General features: G+C 36.4%; 1 protein-coding gene across 3 annotated transcripts in view; it reads right to left on the bottom strand.

The window, feature by feature from the left end:
* Window positions 1-897: 897 nt before the first annotated feature.
* Window positions 898-19,208, bottom strand: part of ACTR6 (actin related protein 6) — a 28,561-nt gene continuing 10,250 nt past the window's right edge. For 2 of the 3 annotated variants that reach the window (XM_024751318.1, XM_024751320.1), the window contains exons 7-11: window positions 15,787-15,885; window positions 15,613-15,691; window positions 10,111-10,282; window positions 8,497-8,635; window positions 898-1,653 (exon numbers count right to left, since the gene is read on the bottom strand). In XM_024751318.1, coding sequence (XP_024607086.1) covers window positions 1,524-1,653; window positions 8,497-8,635; window positions 10,111-10,282; window positions 15,613-15,691; window positions 15,787-15,885 — 619 coding nt within the window. In that variant the 3' untranslated portion in view covers window positions 898-1,523. The remainder of the gene's footprint in view (window positions 1,654-8,496; window positions 8,636-10,110; window positions 10,283-15,612; window positions 15,692-15,786; window positions 15,886-19,208) is intronic. The other variant, XM_024751319.1, reaches the window with a different exon arrangement.

Consider the following 19,208-nt stretch of genomic DNA (forward strand, 5'->3'; position numbering starts at 1 on the left):
TTAAATGGTGACTTACCTTTATAACTCTAACTGCATCACCCTGAAATTCTAGCACAGTTATACTGTTACACTGTATGGTTGCAAAAACTTCTTTTATGCCACCAGCATCTTTTTGCTACACTCTCCACAGATTATATGCTAGTACCTGGGTATCACACAAACACAATCAATTTGCAACTCTGCAATGATAACAAGTAATGTAACTAGCCTAGGTCTAGGAAGGACTGACCAGGCCCTAACCTCATACAGATCTTCTTTGATTAAGTCAAAAATGCATTTACTACACCTCACCTACCAAACACCATAGCTTGCTTAGTCTAGCCTACCTTATACGCGCTCAGAATATTTACATTAGCCTAGAGTTGGGCAAAATCATCAAACACAAAGCCTATTTTATAATTAAGTGTGGAATATTTCATAATTTATTGAATATTGTGCTGAAAGTGAAAAACAGAATGGTTGGTGGGTACAGAATGGTTGTAAGCATATTGGTTGTTTACCCTGACTGGGACCTGTGGCTCACTGCCACTGCCCAGCATCACAAGAGAGAAACATACCAAATATCGCTAGCCCAGGAAAATATTAAAGTGTAAAATTTGAAGAACAGTTTCTAATGAGTGCATATTGCGTTCACACCATTGTAAAGTCAAAAAATCATTAAGTCGCTGTCCATATAATCCAAATATAATTGTAGTGGACAGCTCTTTCACCCTGCCCAGCATCTGTCTCTTCACCTTAATTTTCCTTTGGGAAACTACCTTCTTTCACTCTAGGCTATCTTAGTAGGGCTGTTAAAATCCCTGAAGCCATGGGGTAGGCACATGATCCAAGCTAAGGTAAAGAGATTGGCAGGAATTTGATTCATGAGCCCAATGACACAAGAATTTCATCCTAAAAAATGGTATAGTATTTTTATGAGTGAAATAATACATTTCTACAACACAGTATTGACCAAAAACACTTTAATAAATTGGCTTTGGTCTTCATCCTTTCAAACTTGGGCTAAGTAAAAAATAAACATTACATACACATAGATTAGTTTTTCTAACTTTAGTATATACAAATAAAAATGACAATTAAAAGATAAAATACTTAGCTCTAGAAGAAAGAGAGAAATCTTATCAGCCTGAAAATACTCTGGCCAATTCCTAGTCAGTCACACAAAACTACCTTCTAAGGAAACCTGACCAGTGAGACAGTTAAGTTTGTGCTCTTAGCTATAAAGAATTAAACTTAAAATATACTCACTCTTTCATCTTCTAATGAAAGATAACTTAGTCTCGGAAACAGCATAAGCATTGTTATAGTAAGTCTAGCTCCTAAATGAAAATTTGGGCTGAGTTACAGTTTACTTACTAACCTAGGTAAGAAACCTTTGAAAGTCAGCCATGGATCAAAGTATTTACATAAGTTCAAGATGTTATCTTATCTTAGGATGAAAGTTAACACAGGTCCTTAACTTCCTTTAAAAAGAACATTGAAAATTAAACCTTTGTCACAGTCAAAACTTTCAGAAACGTTTCTTAAATATCAAATTTCTCTTCACAGACGCTATGTCCATTTTCTTCATAATCTTCTCTTGTTACCACCATATCTTCAAAATCATCATTCTCCGATATCAATTTTCCACCTTCCCAGGCATAAGTAATCGGGCTAAAAATAAAGGTAAAATAAGTGAACCCAGATGATTTTACAGAACTGAAATGCCAGAAACGTTAATTAGTAACTAAAATGTGGCAATCTCTACCCAACCTGATTTAACAGAACATCATTTAAAGTGTGAAAATAAGCATAAACTTCATAGGAGTAAAGCAAACTCGGAAAGGAAAGTTGGTCACCACTACAAGTAAGTGTTCTTTTTATTTTCCCCGTGCCCTGAATTTATGGACCTTCTATCTCTAATAAAAAGAATACAAGCAAAATATAAAAAATGCATAAAAATAAAAACACTGTAATAACTGAGTCTAACTTTTGTACATGGCAAAGATATGTCATCAAATCAATTCACCCAGCAACCAATGAAATAGATATTATAACTCCCACTTTATAGATTTGGAAAATGAGGTTCAGAGAGGTTAAGACTGAAACTAGGATTCAACTCGGAACTGTTTTCACAGTCTGTGCTTTTGCTCCTATACTTTGTTGCCTCTAATAAATGAGACATTTAAAAGCCACAGTGCATGATAAACTTGCTACATGGTAGGACAAGGACAATAAGTAAAATTAGAGCACATCAAACTTTTAGTTTAATTTTATGTACAACCAAGTTACTTGGTTGTAATTCTGTGTAATTGGTTGAATTTGTGTAATTCTACTTCTACTCTTCCTCTCCCCCAATTCAGTTGTAAATATGAAAAATGATAAAGAAAAAAGTGTTTTCCTTACTATATTTATTACATTTCCTATGTAAAAAAACCCTAAATATATATTTTAGGTTTCCTTAAAAAAACCTAAATAAAAAACCTTAAAAAAACCTAAATATATATCTATCTTATTCCTAACCTTAAAAAAACCTAAATATATATCTATCTATAAAATCAGATGTGCAATAAAGATCTGATGAATAAAAGAATAAAAATTATTTCTATAGATCCCTTGGCCTGTAATGTATGCATGACTTACACTTAAATGCAGGATAAAAATCCAATATGCTTCATATTCTAAAGAGTATATGAACATTAATGCTGATAAAAATCATTCCAATATCTAATGATAATTTATTCTTTTATCTGATAGCTATAAAATTAAGTGATCTGATGAGGGTCTTCTATTAACTGCTATTGATTTTGAAAAATTCTTCTTTAGCTTTGAAACAAACCTCTAAAATTAAAAATCAGGTATGTGGGGTCTTGTTTGCAACTCTGCCGCTTAAAACAGTGGAGCAGTGATGGGGGATTATTTAGACATAGATTTGGTGAGAACTTTTGCCTCCAGATAAAGAGAACTGAATTTTAGTCTGGTTACTGCTATTAACTTATCATAAGACCTTTGCTAACTCATGAGCCCTTGTTTATTTACAAATAAGTACACAGAAGAGGATGATCTATAAGACTTTCTTACAGCTCTAAAATTATACCTTAATTATCTGCTTTTTCTCATAAAACAGGATAGGGGGTACATATAAAAGTTTTGAATTATAAAAAAAATGACTACTTAAATGTAAAAGTTTAAGTATTTTAAATTATTTTAAAACATTCCAAAACAACTTACCAATTGACATAATTTATCTTGGTTAAATTCTCAGATTTCTATTCTTCATAGAAACTCTCAAGAAATGGCATATCTCAGATAAATCAAATAGATAAAAGTTTTTAATTTTTATTTTATTTTTTATTTCTTTTTGGCTGCGTTGGGTCATCATTGCTGTGTGCGGGCTTTCTCTAGTTGCAGCGAGCGGGGGCTACTCTTCATTGCTGTGCACGGGCTTCTCATTGTGGTGGCTTCTCCTGTTGCAGAGCACAAGCTCCAGACGCACAGGCCACACTACTGAAGTAGTTGTGGCACTCGGGCTCAGTAGTTGCAGTTCACGGGCTCTAGAGCCCAGGCTCAGTAGTTGTGACGCACAGTCTTAGTTGCTCCGCGGCATGTGGGATCTTCCTGTACCAGGGCTCGAACTCGTGTCCCCTGCATTGGCAGGCGGATTCTTAACCACTGCTCCACGACGGAAGTCCCAAATCGAATAAATAACCTAAGTGATTTGCCTGTAAAAAATCTCCAAGTAATGATGACTGATTCACTATAGGGAAGTGATCTTACATTAACTGAGCACCCATTATGTACCAACAATAATGGATGCTACTTCACATACTTCATCCCCTTTCATCCACTGAAAGTAAAGTTTTCATTTTTTTTTAAATTTAATTTTATTTTTTATACAGCAGGTTCTTATTAGTCATCAATTTTATACACATCAGTGTATACATGTCAATCCCAATCACCCAATTCATCACACCACCATCCTCACCCCCGCACGGCTTCCCACCCGTGGTGTCCATACGTTTCTTCTGTCTCAACTTCTGCCCTGCAAACCAGTTCATCTGTACCATTTTTCTAGCTTCCACATACATGCGTTAATATACAATATTGTTTTTCGCTTTCTGACTTACTTCACTCTGTATGACAGTCTCTAGATCCATCCACGTCTCAACAAATGATCCAATTTCATTCCTTTTTATGGCTAATATTCCACTGTATATATGTACCAAATCTTCTTTAGCCATTCGTCTGTCGATGGGCATTTAGGTTGCTTCCATGACCTGGCTATTGTAAATAATGCTGCAGTGAAAACTGGGGTGCATGTGTCCTTTTGAATTATGGTTTTCTCTGGGTATATGGCCAGTAGTGGGATTGCTGGGTGGTATGGTAGTACTATTTTTAGTTTTTTAAAGAACCTCCATACTGTTCTCCATAGTGGCTGTATCAACTGACATTCCCACCAACAGTGCAAGAGGGATCCCTTTTCTCCACACCCTCTCCAGCATCTGTTGTTTGTAGATTTTCTGATGATGCCTATTCTACCTGGTGTGAGGTGATACCTCATTGTAGTTTTGATTTGCATTTCTCTAATGATTAGTGATGTTGAGCAGCTTTTCATGTTTCTTGGCCATCTGTATGTCTTCTTTGGAGAAATGTCTGCTTAGGTCTTCTGCCCATTTTTGGATTGGGTTGTTTATTTAATATTGAGCTGCATGAGCTGTTATTTTGGATATTAATCCTTTGTCGGTTGCTTCGTTTGCAAATATTTTCTCCCATTCTGAGGGCTGTCTTTTCGTCTTGTTTATGGTTTCCTTTGCTGTGCAAAAGCTTTGAAGTTTCATTAGGTCCCATTGTTTATTTTTCTTTTTATTTCCATTACTCTAGGAGGTGGATCAAAAAAGATCTTACTGTGATTTATGTCAAAGAGTGTTCTTCCTATGTTTTCCTCTAGGAGTTTTACAGTGTCCAGTCTGACATTTAGGTCTCTAATCCATTTTCAGTTTATATTTGTGTATGGTGTTAGGGAGTGTTCTAATATCATTCTTTTACATGTAGCTGTCCAGTCGTCCCAGCACCAATTATTAAAGAGACTGTCTTTTCTCCATTGTATATCCTTGCCTCCTTTGTCATAGATTAGTTGACCATAGGTGCGTGGGTTTACCTCTGGGCTTTCTATCTTGTTCCATTGATCTATATTTCTGTTTTTGTGCCAATACCATGTTGTCTCAATTACTGTAGCTTTGCAGTACAGTCTGCAGTCAGGGAGTCTGATTCCTCCAGCTCCGCTTTTTTCACTCAAGACAGCTTTGGCTATTCGGGGTCTTTTGTGTCCCCATACAAATTTTAAGATTTTTTTGTTCTAGCTCTGTAAAAAATGCCACTGGTAATTTGAAAGGGATTGCATTGAACTTGTAGATTGCTGTGGGTAGTACAGTCATTTTCACAATATTCATTCTTCCAATCCAAGAACATGGTATATCTCTCCATTTGTTGGTATCATCTTTAATTTCTTTCAATTTCTGCTCTGACCTTTATGATTTCCTTCCTTCTGCTAACTTTGTGTTTTGTTCTTCTTTCTCTAGTTCATGTAAGTGTAAGGTTAAATTGTTTACTTGAGATTTTTCTTGTTTCTTGAGGTAGGCTTGTATAGCTATAAACCTCCCTCTTAGAACTGCTCTTACTGCATCCCATAGGTTTTGGATCGTTGTGTTTTCATTGTCATTTGTCTCTACGTATTCTTTGATTTCCTCTTTAATTTCTTCAGTGATCTCTTGGTCATTTAGTAAAGTATTGTTTACCCTCCATGTGTTTGTGTTTTTTATATGTTTTTTTCCCTGTAATTCACTTCTAATCTCATAGCGCTGCGGTCAGAAAAGATGCTTGATATGATTTCAATTTTCTTAAATTTACTGAGGCTTGATTTGTGACCCAAGATGTGATCTGTCTTGGACAACGTTCCGTGCGCACTTGAGGAGAAAGTGTAATCTGCTGTCTTTGGATGGAGTGTCCCATAAATATCAATTAAATCTATCCGGACTATTGTGTCATTTAAAGGTTCTGTTTCCTTATTTATTTTCATTTTGGATGATCTGTCCATTGGTGTAAGTGAGGTGTTAAAGTCCCCCACTATTATTGTGATACTGTCGATTTCCTTTTTATAGCTGTTAGCAGTTGCCTTATGTGAGGTGCTCCTATGTGGAGGGCATATATATTTATAATTGTTATATCTTCTTCCTGGATTGATCCCTTGATCATTATGTAGTGTCCTTCCTTGTCTCTTGTAACATTCTTTATTTTAGAGTCTATTTTATTTGATCTGAGTATTGCTATTCCAGCTTTCTTTTGATTTCCATTTGCATGGAATATCTTTTTCCATCCCCTCACTTTCAGTTTGTATGTGTCCCTAGGTCTGAAGTGGGTCTCTTGTAGACAGCATATAGATGGGTCTTGGTTTTGTATGCATTCAGCAAGCTTGTGTCTTTTGGTTGGAGCATTTAATCCATTCACGTTCAAGGTAATTATCAATATGTATGTTCCTATGACCATTTTTCTTATTTCTTTTGGGTTTGTTTTTGTAGGTCCATTTCTTCTCTTTTGTTTCCCACTTAGAGAAGTTCCTTTAGCATTTGTTGTAGAGCTGGTTTGGTGGTGCTGAATTCTCTTAGCTATGCTTGACTGTAAAGCTTTTGATTTCTCCATCGAATCTGAATGAGATCCTTGCTGGGTAGAGTAATCTTGGTTGTAGTTTCTTCCCTTTCATCACTTTAAATATATCAGCCAGTCCCTTCTGGCTTGTAAAGTTTCTACTGAGAAATCTGCTCTTAACCTTATGGGAGTTCCCTTGTATGTTGTCATTTTTCCCTTGCTGCTTTCAATAAATTTTCTTTGCCTTTAATTTTTGCCAATTTGATTACTATGTGTCTCTGTGTTTCTTCCTGGGTTTATCCTGCCTGGGACTCTCTGCGCTTCCTGGACTTGGGTGGCTATTTCCTTTCCCATGTTAGGGATGTTTTTGACTATAATCTCTTCAAATATTTTCTCTGGTTCTTTCTCTCTCTCTTCTCCTTCTGGGACCCCTACAATGCAAATGTTGTTGCGTTTAATGTTTTCTCAGAGGCTTCTTAGGCTGTCTTCATTTCATTTTTTTTTCTTTATTCTGTTCTGCAGCAGTGAATTCCACCATTATGTCTTCCAGGTCACTTATCCGTTCTTCTGCCTCAGTTATTCTGCTATTGATTCCTTCTACTGTAGTTTTCATTTCAGTTATTGTATTGTTCATCTCTGTTTGTTTGTTCTTTAATCCTTCTAGGTCTTTGTTAAACATTTCTTGCATTTTCTCGATCTTTGCCTCCATTCTTTTTCCGAGGTCCTGGATGGTCTTCACTCTCATTCTGAATTCTTTTTCTGGAAGTTTGCCTATCTCCACTTCAGTTAGTTGTTTTTCTGGGGCTTTATCTTGTTCCTTCCTCTGGTACATAGCCCTCTGCCTTTTCATCTTGTCTATCTTTCTGTGAATGTGGGTTTTGTTCCACAGGCTGCAGGATTGTAGTTTCTTGCTTCTGCAAGAAGACTGTAGGATTGTAGTTCTTGCTTCTGCTGTTTGCCCTCTGGTGGATGAGGCTATATAAGAGGCCTGTGTAAGTTTCCTGATGGGAGGGACCTGTGGTGGCTAGAGCTGACTCTTGCTCTGGTGGGCAGAGCTCAGTAAAACTTTAATCCGTTTGACTGTTGATGGGTGGGGCTGGGTTCCCTCCCTGTTGGTTGTTTGGCCTGAGGCAACCCAACACTGGAGCCTACCTGGGCTCTTTGGTGGGGCTAATGACAGACTCTGGGAGGGCTCACGCCAAGGAGTACTTCCGAGAACTTCTGCTGCCAGTATCCTTGTCCCCACAGCGAGCCACAGCCAACCCCCACCTCTGCAGGTGACCCTCCAACACTAGCAGGTAGGTCTGGTTCAGTCTTCCCTGCGGTCACTGCTCCTTCCCCTGGGTCCTGATGCACGCACTACTTTGTGTGTGCCCTCCAAGAGTGGAGTCTCTGTTTCCCACAGTCCTGTCGAAGTCCTGCAATCAAACCCCACTAACCTTCAAAGTCTGATTCTCTAGGAATTCCTCCTCCCACTGCCAGACCCCCAGGTTGGGAAGCCTGATGTGCGGCTCAGAACCTTCACTCCAGTGGGTGGACTTCTGTGGTATAAGTGTCCTCCAGCCTGTGAGTTACCCACCTAGCAGTTATGGGATTTGATTTTACTGTGATTGCGCCCCTCCTACCGTCTCATTTTGGCTTCTCCTTTGTCTTTGGATGTGGGGTATCTTTTTTGGTGAGTTCTAGTGTCTTCCTGTCGATGACTGTCCAGCAGCTATATCATTTCATTTTTTTGAGAAAAGAAAAATGAGCATCCCAAAGGTGAAATTAACCTGGCAACCCAGTAGAAACAGGCTTTAAACTCAAGTCTGCTTACAGACCTCTTTATCTGTAAACTAACTTCCATGATTTGTTTCTATATAAGCCAACACTTACTTTTCAGGCAGCACAACAGAAACATCATAATCTGTTGGAGTGAGACATCGAACTTCCGAGTAAACCCGATCCCTAAATCCCGGGAAAAGGGAATTTCCTCCTGTCAAAACAATGTTCTTAAAAAAATGCGGCTGCATTTCTTTTAAAAGAGAAAAATAGAAAGAAAAAAGGCATTAGAATATCTGTTTACTTATCTTTCTGGAGAAATGGGGATGAGAGATTAGGTAAAAGCAATTGGGGATGAAAGTTACTGGTTGGGAAACCATATAGTTTTTTATAACCATATAAATTATAACTTATAAGATTTTATAATGAGGTTATCATTTATACAAATAAACATATTAAACAGAAATATGACCTCACAGTTCTATAAAACAAAGGCTAAGGTGAAGGGGTTGAATTACTAGCAACTTATTACATATACATGTAAGCTATACATAAATGAGTAAAATTCTAGTAGCAGACATTTGAAAATTAAAATTGTTCTCCCCTAAAATGGAGGAGGTCTTTATGTAGGCTGAGACTGTTAGCAAGTGTAAAGATGAAAAGGAGGTCCTTCATAACATTTTAAACTTGAAAATCCAAGTTTCCATGTTATCTCACTGAGACACACATTCTTATTGTGCAACACTTACAATTGATAGTGAAAAATACTCAATCTATAATAATATTTAAAGAAAGGATCTTATGTTCTACACTCATTAAAGTTACATGATAGCAAATATTAAGTGCCACATGGTTAGTCAATCTTAAAGGGCTACCAAGCACCACTGGGAAATTTGTCAGGAATTGATAGGTACTGGCCATGCCACCTAATGCTTCTGTTCACAAAATAGGGACAGAGTACTGCTACGTTAATATTGAGTCTTACAACACAACATTAAAACAGTGTAGTACAAAATGTTGTATATCTCATGACTGCAACTTTAGATAAAATGAGAAATCAATATGAAATATTAATGTGAAATTAGTTGTGAAATAACTATATTAAGGTGATGGCATTATCTGACGTTTTTTCTTTTTTAATGGGAGGAAAGGACACTGCATAGGCAAGATTTTCTGCAATGCCTACACTGTTCCTTATGAACTAGGAAGACATTTTTAAGCTATAAAGGTACTCCAAAACTTTAGAACATTATTTAGTTAAATCATGCTTCAGGAGAACCCAGAAATTACTGTGAAGCACTATACTTCAATCTCATTAAAACTAACTTCCTGTATATTAATCAAAATGTAACAGAAGGAATAAACCAGTCTCATCAACAGCTAAAACCCATTAAATTGTTACATTATAAATTTCTACTCTGTGCAAATTTGGCTTAAATTAAAACTTTTTAAATGGATATAGCAATTTAATACTTATAAAGAGATGAAGTTCTTCAAATTTAAGCAGACCATAATTACTCTTCCCATATCAAATTTACAGTCTAGGATCAATAAAGAATTATTCAAGTAAAATAAAGTACAATAAAGAATTATTCAAGTTAGATCTGGAAATCTCTGCAAATAAAGTAGCCATTTGCTCAAATTATTTAGAAGAAACAGATGACTTCTCTAGGGTTCACAGAGCTTATGATTTTTAAAAAATATCATTATTCCTCATTATTTATGCACCTTCAGGTAAGTTCTGAATTGAATAGACAATAGCTTCTGGAATTCCCATTTCTTGAATTCCTATATCAGAAGGATTAAAGAGTATTTCTGGAACAGCAAATCTCTCATTGGCCAGACGAAGAATTTGTTCCCCAGATTTATATTTTCCACTTAACACCATTTCTTCTCTTGGCTTAAAGAAAAATAAGATGAAAAGTTTAAGTTATGTTATCTAGCTCACATCACTAATAACATTTAGTAATATGTAATACCAATATATTAACCATGTTCTTGGAAGTTTCAGGATTCTCAAAAGTTAGAAAAATGTGGTCTTCTCTGCTGTTGCCTAACCACACAAATAAATAACTACTGACTCTTAATATAGCTATTCCCCCAAAGATGATCTGGCTTTATTCCACACATTTTAAAACAGAAAGAAAGAAAAGGAGAATAGAGCAGAAGGCGCTTCATAATCTACCTCTAAGAGTGATTCCAGTTTTTAAAGAACAAAGAACATACTCTAAATAAAAAACACTGTACCTTATGTTTCCAGCACTATCTACTTTCACTCCCCTGACCTTGCCTTAGATTTTTATTGGGCATTATGGTTTTATTCTATTAGGATTTCCCCTTTCCCTTGTGCAAAAAGCCTACATCATTAAATTTCTTTATTATTTATTCAATCTCTATTCAAAAAAACAGTTTCCAAAATGATTTAAGCAAATACATGGACTTTATCACTGAAATTCTTTTGCTATTTATTTTCTGTTAACCCACCCACTCTGTGAGCTGTGCTCCTGAAGGGGCCAGAAAAAAATAATCTCCTTCTACAGCATTCTACATCATTAAAATAATGGTCCCTCTCAATTGCACTAAGACTCATCAGCTTTTCTAGATTGTTAAAGACATTAACTTCATTTGACTCGTATATGCAATTTTCCACCTGTAACAGAGTATATCCCAATCCTCTATATAAATATAAAAATACTTAAAATATATGAAAAGAAATATTAATAATTTATTGTTAAAGAGTAAACTATATAAAAACTATTCCTTAATATAATTAGTCATCTACTCTCTGTTCAGGTTTCAGCTTCCTCAGAGAGGCTTCTTCTGACTCCCAAATAAAAGATCCCTCTAGTATTCTTACTATCACCCTGTATTATCCTTCATCATCTACACTGTTCGCCATCACATATCCACTACCCAGTATAGCATGCCAGTCAACAATGTGGTGTTTGTTTTAGGCATTTTACATACATTATCATACTGAATTCTCATATAACCCTGTAAGGTAGATATATTTTCCTTTTACTAATGATGCAATTGCACTAGGCAAGGTTACGTGACTTGCTCAAGATCATTCAACTAATAACTCGAGCACACGCAATATATTCCTCCTACTACATTGCCTCTCTTAACCTGGATATGAATGATTCTGATTTCTATCATTTGGAAATTCCATGCTTGAAACTTTCTTTTTTTTTTTAAATTTTTTTGGCCACGTCATACAGCATGTGGGATCTTAGTTACCAGACCAGTTGATCAAACCTGCAACCCCTGCACTGGAAGCATGGATTCTTAACCACTGGGCTACCAGGGAAGTCCCTTGAAACATTATTTTTAAATAAAAATATCCTAAAAATTACACAAAATTCACAATACCCTAGGAAGAACAAGGAAAACTACACATCACTTTCAACCCGATTAAACTATGGTTGCACTAGCAAAGAGAAGAATATTATTTCTTCACAGATAAAGTATTCTTCCTTCTCAGGCAGAATGGAAAATGCTTCCTATAAATTTACAAATTCATTTAAAAATGATATTGGCTTGAGTGTATAGGATATAACTCATATTGTCAACACTCAAAATAACTTGAGACAGATACAGACTTGGACAATTTAATTTGACAAAACATTAGAGGTTATCTAGTCCACAGCCCTGATTTTACAGAAGATGATCATGTGACTGACCCAGGGTCAAATATCTAACTGGGGGAAAAGCCAGAACTAGATATCCTTGCTGAATGTTAGCTCTAAAGCCACTAATCGTTAATATATAATCTGGAACTACAAGTATTTTCTGTTTCTAAGAGTACAATTTCAAAAAGATTTTTATTTTAGACATAGACAAATGAAGGAATTTATAAAGGCTGCTGGGAGTTGCTATTTTAGTCAATACAAGTCATGATTACTGTACAGCCCTCATAAATTTCATTCCGGTACCATGAAAGAAATGTTTAAACTACAATGGCTCTGCAGAAAGTGATAACAGTTAACTATGAGGGCAATTTTCTCAATTTAGGTCAGTAAAGCATTCATTACACTTTCGTAAGCATCCTCTTTCTGTTAAAAAATAAAACTGGAATTTCTATCGGTTGTAATCAGTAACAATATTACAGACCTTATTATTATTGTTACTATCATCAGTAGTAGAAAATCAAGGTGGTAAGTTTTTCCTAAGTATTTAAAAATATTCTTGAATAAACTATCAAGGTCCGAGTTTAACAATATCCTAAGTATAAAGGCTCTCAAACAAGTATAATTCTCTTTCATCTTATGCAGTATTGTTTTTCTAGTTTCATAAGCATTTAACAGCCCTCATCAAAGATTCTGATTGTCAGGCAATGATGAAAACAAGTTAATCAAGTATTAAATTTAAAAAATATATTTTAGGAGTAATCCTAACATATACAAAATATAACCATTTCTAAACCTTAAAAATTATTAAGATGTACACTTTAACATGTATTGTGGTAAAAATGTTAACATTAATTGACAAAGTAAAGGTTAATCCATTATTTCTGAAATAAATATTTGATGTAACAGTCCATCATCTGGTAAAAGTTCAGTCCAACTATGTCCACTCAACTGATGTTAAAGTGTACAAGTAACAGGGAGTCTATACTCAATTAGTGAAGTGCCGTCATAACAAGATTCTGATCACAAGGCCAAAGGCCAATAAAAGAGCTGCAAACAATACAATGTGGCTTCTGCCTTTTTTCTCCAAAGCTGATGAGTAAAACAATAATCAACTGGGGGAACAACCATGACTCTACTAGCTCACTATGTAAGGTGTAGGATTGAGAAATCAAGGCTTATGATTTGGGAAGGAAGCTAGCAGAGTTCAGCAGATAATGTCCAATAAACTGATAAGTTCTCATTTGCAGGGCAAGCAAGAACTACAGTTTAAAAAAGAGAAAGATTTCCAAACATAGCTGATAGTCCAATCACCTGGAAGAAACTTTTTTCTTTTTTAGAGATTAAGTTTAAGTTTTCAAACTTAGGCACTAAGCATTTCCAGGGACAGGGACTGAGAACATGGATACCAATTGTTCTTCAAGTGACCCAGGTGATTTTTAGTCAGGTTTGGAGGAACTGGGAATTACTGAGACTTTACTCAGGGTCCATCCCTGTAGAAATATGGATTACTTTACCACCATGAGTCCAGAGTGCTATAAATTCTCCACAAGGTGTTTTATATCACTGGACTGTTTTAATCAGCTATAATAAATGAGGATGATCAAATGTGCCTAATGAGAAAGTGGCTTGGTATCTATATGTTTGGGGCAGTTTTCCCTGTCTGATAAAGAAAAAAATACACCTTCCATATCCTAAGTGGGACATGGGCTTCCAGTTTCTCTCCCCAGTTCATGCCAGACAACATGATCCCATAATCTGTCACGATTCCCACTTCTGAAAGCTGGCTTTGGTCCTTCTGCAAGGATATGTTTCTAAGGACATTACAGGATGATTTTGATTTTATGAGTATCGGGGTAGCCTTCTCTGAATTCTGATGTGTATTTCACCTCAATAATCTGGCCACGAAATTTTTTTAATTTCAGGCATAAAAACAAGTATAAATAATTATATAAAACCCATATATCCGGACTTCCCTGGTGGCGCAGTTGTTAAGAGTCTGCCTACTAATGCAGGGGACACGGGTTTGAGCCTTGCTCCAGGAAGATCCCACATGCCGCAGAGCAACTAAGCCCGTGCGCCACAACTACTGAGCCTGCGCTCTAGAGCATGCAAGCCACAACTACTGAGCCCATGTGCCACAACTACTGAAGCTCATGCGCCTGGAGCCCGTGCTCTGCGAGCCCGTGCTCCGCAAAAAGAGAAGCCACTGCAATGAGTAGCCCATGCGCCACAACGAAGAGTAGCGCTCACTCACTGCAACTAGAGAAAGCCTGTGCAAGCAACGAAGATGAAACACAGCCAAAAAATAAATAATTAAAAAAAAAAAAGAAAAAACCCCATATATCCATCAACCATTTTAATGTAACTTCACAGATATAACACTCCCCCTTTAAATTTGGTGTTATCATTCACATACATAGTTTATATACTTTTACTTCATATTTATAAATTCCTAAACATAATAATTATTCTGAATAGCCTGAAATGGTATACGTCCTTCTAAAACTGGCTTTTAGACATCATCATGTTTTAGACAGAAACACATTTCTGAGACTTATCCATGATGATCACGTAGCTCTACTTCATTTTCACTGCTTATTTTATAATATGAATATATCAAAATTTATCTATTTTTCTACCATTAATGGCTACCTAGGCTCTTCCCAATTTCTCACTCTTCTAATGTATACTACAATGAACATTACCATACATGTCCCCTTGAGAAAATATCTCCTTGTGCTTAAGTTTCTGACCAAAGATTTTTAACTTCCTAACATTCCTCACCAAGCCAGTAACTAGAAGGGCAAACTTCACATTTACCCAACCACAGAACTGATAATTTACCTGAGCTGCTCAAAGATAGGGAGAAATTACTTTGTTTTCACATCCAAGATAAACTCATCTCAACACTTTGAAAGTGCACTGGATTTTGCTGTTTTCAACTACAATCTGATAGCAGAGCCTTGGGTCAGCTGTGCCAGTAATATTCACAACAAATAACCTACTTCTAACTGGACTTAAACTAATTCTTAATGAAACACAAAAGGGTAAACCATAATATAGGTAATGATACTGTTAATCTCCAGATTTGTCCCATGTGCTATCATGACAGATAGTTCTTTTTCTAAATAACTTTAGTAGAGATATTAACTAATCATTCATACACTGGTGCCTAAAGAAATGGCCACCAGGCAGGAAGGCAGTCATCAACAACTCTGAGATTCCACCCATCCCAGCTGGATGCTGTTCAAACCTGACTGAGGTGGTCACTTGAAGAATTATCACTGAGTATTTTTTAAATTACCTTACATCACAGACTTAGAAAACAAACTTACGGTTACCAAAGGAGAAAGGTGGGGGGAGGGATAAATTAGGAGGTTGGGATTAACATACACTATTATATATAAAATAGATAATCAACAAGAACCTACTGTACAGCACAGGGAACTCTACTTAATACTCTGTAATAACCTATATGGGAAAGGATCTGAAAGAGAATAGATATATGTATAACTGAATCACTTTGGTGTACACCTGAAATTAACACAACACTGTAAATCAACTATACGCCAATATAAAATAAAGTTTTAAAAATTACCTTACAAAAGCCCTTTTTAATTGTACTAAAGTCAGGCAAAACATAGTCTACCATTACTGTATTTTCTTCTCCTTTCAACCTGGAAAACAAAACACAGACTTATAAAATATTTTAACTATGTGTAACATTACCCAAGAATCAACTTTCTAATTCTTAGGTTACCATTATACATACTTGGCAATATCCATGTCTCTATAAAAATCCTGAGACACATAGCATACATCTTCTTTCACTTGATTAATCACATGTGTTTCATCCATAACATGTAACTGCCTGAACAGAAAAAAAAAATGGTAACGTGAAATAAAAAAAATTTAGACCCACCACCATTCCCTCCCATCAGGAAACTTGCACAAGCCTCTTAGATAGCCTCATCCACCAGAGGGCAGACAGCAGAAGCAAGAAGAACTACAATCCTGCAGCCTGTGGAACAAAACCCACATTCACAGAAAGACAGACAAAATGAAAAGGCAGAGGGCTATGTACCAGATGAAGGAACAAGATAAAACCCCAGAAAAACAACTGAATGAAGTGGAGATAGGCAAACTTCCAGAAAAAGAATTCAGAATACTGAGAGTGAAGACGATCCAGGACCTCGGAAAAAGAATGGAGGCAAAAATCGAGAAAATGCAAGAAATGTTTAACAAAGACCTAGAAGAATTAAATAACAAACAAACAGAGATGAACAATACAATAACTGAAATGAAAACTACACTAGAAGGAATCAATAGCAGAATAACTGAGGCAGAAGAACGGATAAGTGACCTGGAAGACAGAATGGTGGAATTCACTGCTGCAGAACAGAATAAAGAAAAAAGAATGAAAAGAAATGAAGACAGCCTAAGAGACCTCTGGGACAACATTAAATGCAACAACATTCGCATTATAGGGGTCCCAGAAGGAGAAGAGAGAAAGGACCAGAGAAAATATTTGAAGAGATTATAGTTGAAAACTTCCCTAACATGGGAAAGGAAATAGCCACCCAAGTCCAGAAAGCGCACAGAGTCCCAGGCAGGATGAACCCAAAGAGAAACATGCCGAGACACAGAGTACTCAAACTAGCAAAAATTAAAGATAATGAAAAATTATTGAAAGCAGCAAGGGAAAAATGACAAATAACATACACGGGAAGTCCCATAAAGTTAAGACCTGATTTCTCAGCAGAAACTTTACAAGCCAGAAGGGAGTGGCATAATATATTTAAAGTGATTAAAGGGAAGAACCTACAAGCAAGATTACTCTACCCGGTAAGGATCTCATTCAGGTTCGATGGAGAAATCAACAGCTTTACAGACAAGCAACAGGTAAGAGAATTCAGTACCATCAAATGAGCTCTACAAAAAATGCTAAAGGATCTTCCCTAAGTGGGAAACATAAGAGAAGAAAAGGACCTAGAAAAACAAACACGTAACAATTAAGAAAATGGTAATAGGGACAGACATATCGATAATTAACTTAAACGTGAATGGATTAAATGCTCCAACCAAAAGACACAGGCTCGCTGAATGGATACAAAAACAAGACCCATATATATGCTGTCTACAAGAGGCCCACTTCAGACCTAGGGACACATACAGACTGAAAGTGAGGGGATGGAAAAAGATATTCCGTGCAAATGGAAATCAAAGGAAAGCTGGAGTAGCAATACTCATATGAGATAAAATAGACTCTAAAATAAAGAGTGTTACACAAGACAAGGAAGGACACTACATAATGATCAAGGGATCAATCCAAGAAGAAGATATAACAATTATATATGCACCCAACATAGGAGCACCTTAATACATAAGGCAACTGCTAACAGCTATAAAAGAGGAAATCGACAGTAACACAATAATAGTGGGGGACTTTAACACCTCACTTACACCAATGGACAGATCATCCAAAATGAAAATAAATGAGTAAACAGGGGCTTCCCTTTTGGCCCAGTGATTGAGAGTCCACCTGCCGATGCAGGGGACATGGGTTCGTGCCCCAGTCCAGGAAGATCCCACATGCCGCGGAGTGGCTGGACCCGTGAGCCACGGCCACTGAGCCTGTGTGTCTGGAGCCTGTGCTCCGCAACGGGAAAGGCCACAACAGTGAGAGGCCAGTATACCGCAAAAAAAAAAAAAAAAAAAAAAGAGGAAACAGAAGCTTTAAATGACACAATAGACCAGATAGATTTAGTTGATATTTATAGGACATTCCATCCCAAAACAGCAGATTACACTTTCTTCTCAAGTGCGCACAGAACATTGTCCAGGATAGATCACATCTTGGGTCCCAAATCAAGCCTCAGTAAATTTAAGAAAATTGAAATCACATCAAATCAATCTCATATCAATGAGATTAGAAATGAATTACAGGGAAAAAAACGTAAAAGACACAAACACATGGAGGGTAAACAATACGTTACTAAATGACCAAGAGATCACTGAAGAAATTAAAGAGGAAATCAAAAAATACCTAGGGACAAATGACAATGAAAACATGATGATGCAAAACCTATGGAATGCAGTGAAAGTAGTTCTAAGAGGGAAGTTTATAACTATACAAGCCTACCTCAAGAAACAAGAAAAATCTCAAATAAACAATCTAACCTTACACCTACAGGAACTAGGGAAAAAAGAACAAACAAAACCCAAAGTTAGCAGAAGGAAGGAAATCATAAAGGTCAGAGCAGAAATAAATGAAATAGAAACAAAGAAAACAATAGCAAAGATCAATAAAACTAAAACCTGGTTCTTTGAGAAGATAAACAAAATTGATAAACCATTAGCCAGACTCATCAAGAAAAAGAGGGAGAGGACTCAAATCAATAAAATTAGAAATGAAAAAGGAGAAGTTACAACAGACACTCCAGAAATACAAAGCATCCTAAGAGACTACTATAAGCAACCCTAAATTAATGCACAGAAATCTCTTGCATTCCAATACACTAATGATAAAAAATCTGAAAGAGAAATTAAGGAAACACTCCCATTTACCATTGCAACAAAAAATAAAATACCTAGGAAAAAACCTACCTAGGGAGACAGGTAGGGAGACAAAAGACCTGTATGCAGGAAACTATAAGATACTGATGAAAGAAATTAAAGATGATACCAACAGATGGAGAGATATACCATGTTCTTGGATTGGAAGATTCAATATTGTGAAAATGACTCTACTACCCAAAGCAATCTACAGATTCAGTGCAATTCCTATCAAATTACCAATGGCATTTTTTACAGAACTAGAACAAGAAATCTTAAAATTTGTATGGAGACACAAAAGACCCCGAATAGCCAAAGCAGTCTTGAGTCAACAAAGCGGAGCTGGAGGAATCAGACTCCCTGACTTCAGACTATACCTCAAAGCTACAGTAATCAAGACAATATGCTACTGGCACAAAAACAGAAACACAGATCAATGGAACAAGATAGAAAGCCCAGAGATAAACCCACGCACCTATGGTCAACTAAAAATAGCCAGGCCATGGAAGCAACCTAGATGCCCATCGACAGATGAATGGATAAAGCAGATGTGGTACATATATACAATGGAATATTACTCAGCCATAAAAAGGAACGAAATTGGGTCATTTGTACAGACGTGGATGGATCTAGAGACTG

The sequence above is a fragment of the Neophocaena asiaeorientalis genome, unplaced genomic scaffold, assembly GCF_003031525.2.
Source record: "Neophocaena asiaeorientalis asiaeorientalis breed wild unplaced genomic scaffold, Neophocaena_asiaeorientalis_V1.1 scaffold318, whole genome shotgun sequence".
Taxonomy (NCBI): Eukaryota; Metazoa; Chordata; class Mammalia; order Artiodactyla; family Phocoenidae; genus Neophocaena; species Neophocaena asiaeorientalis.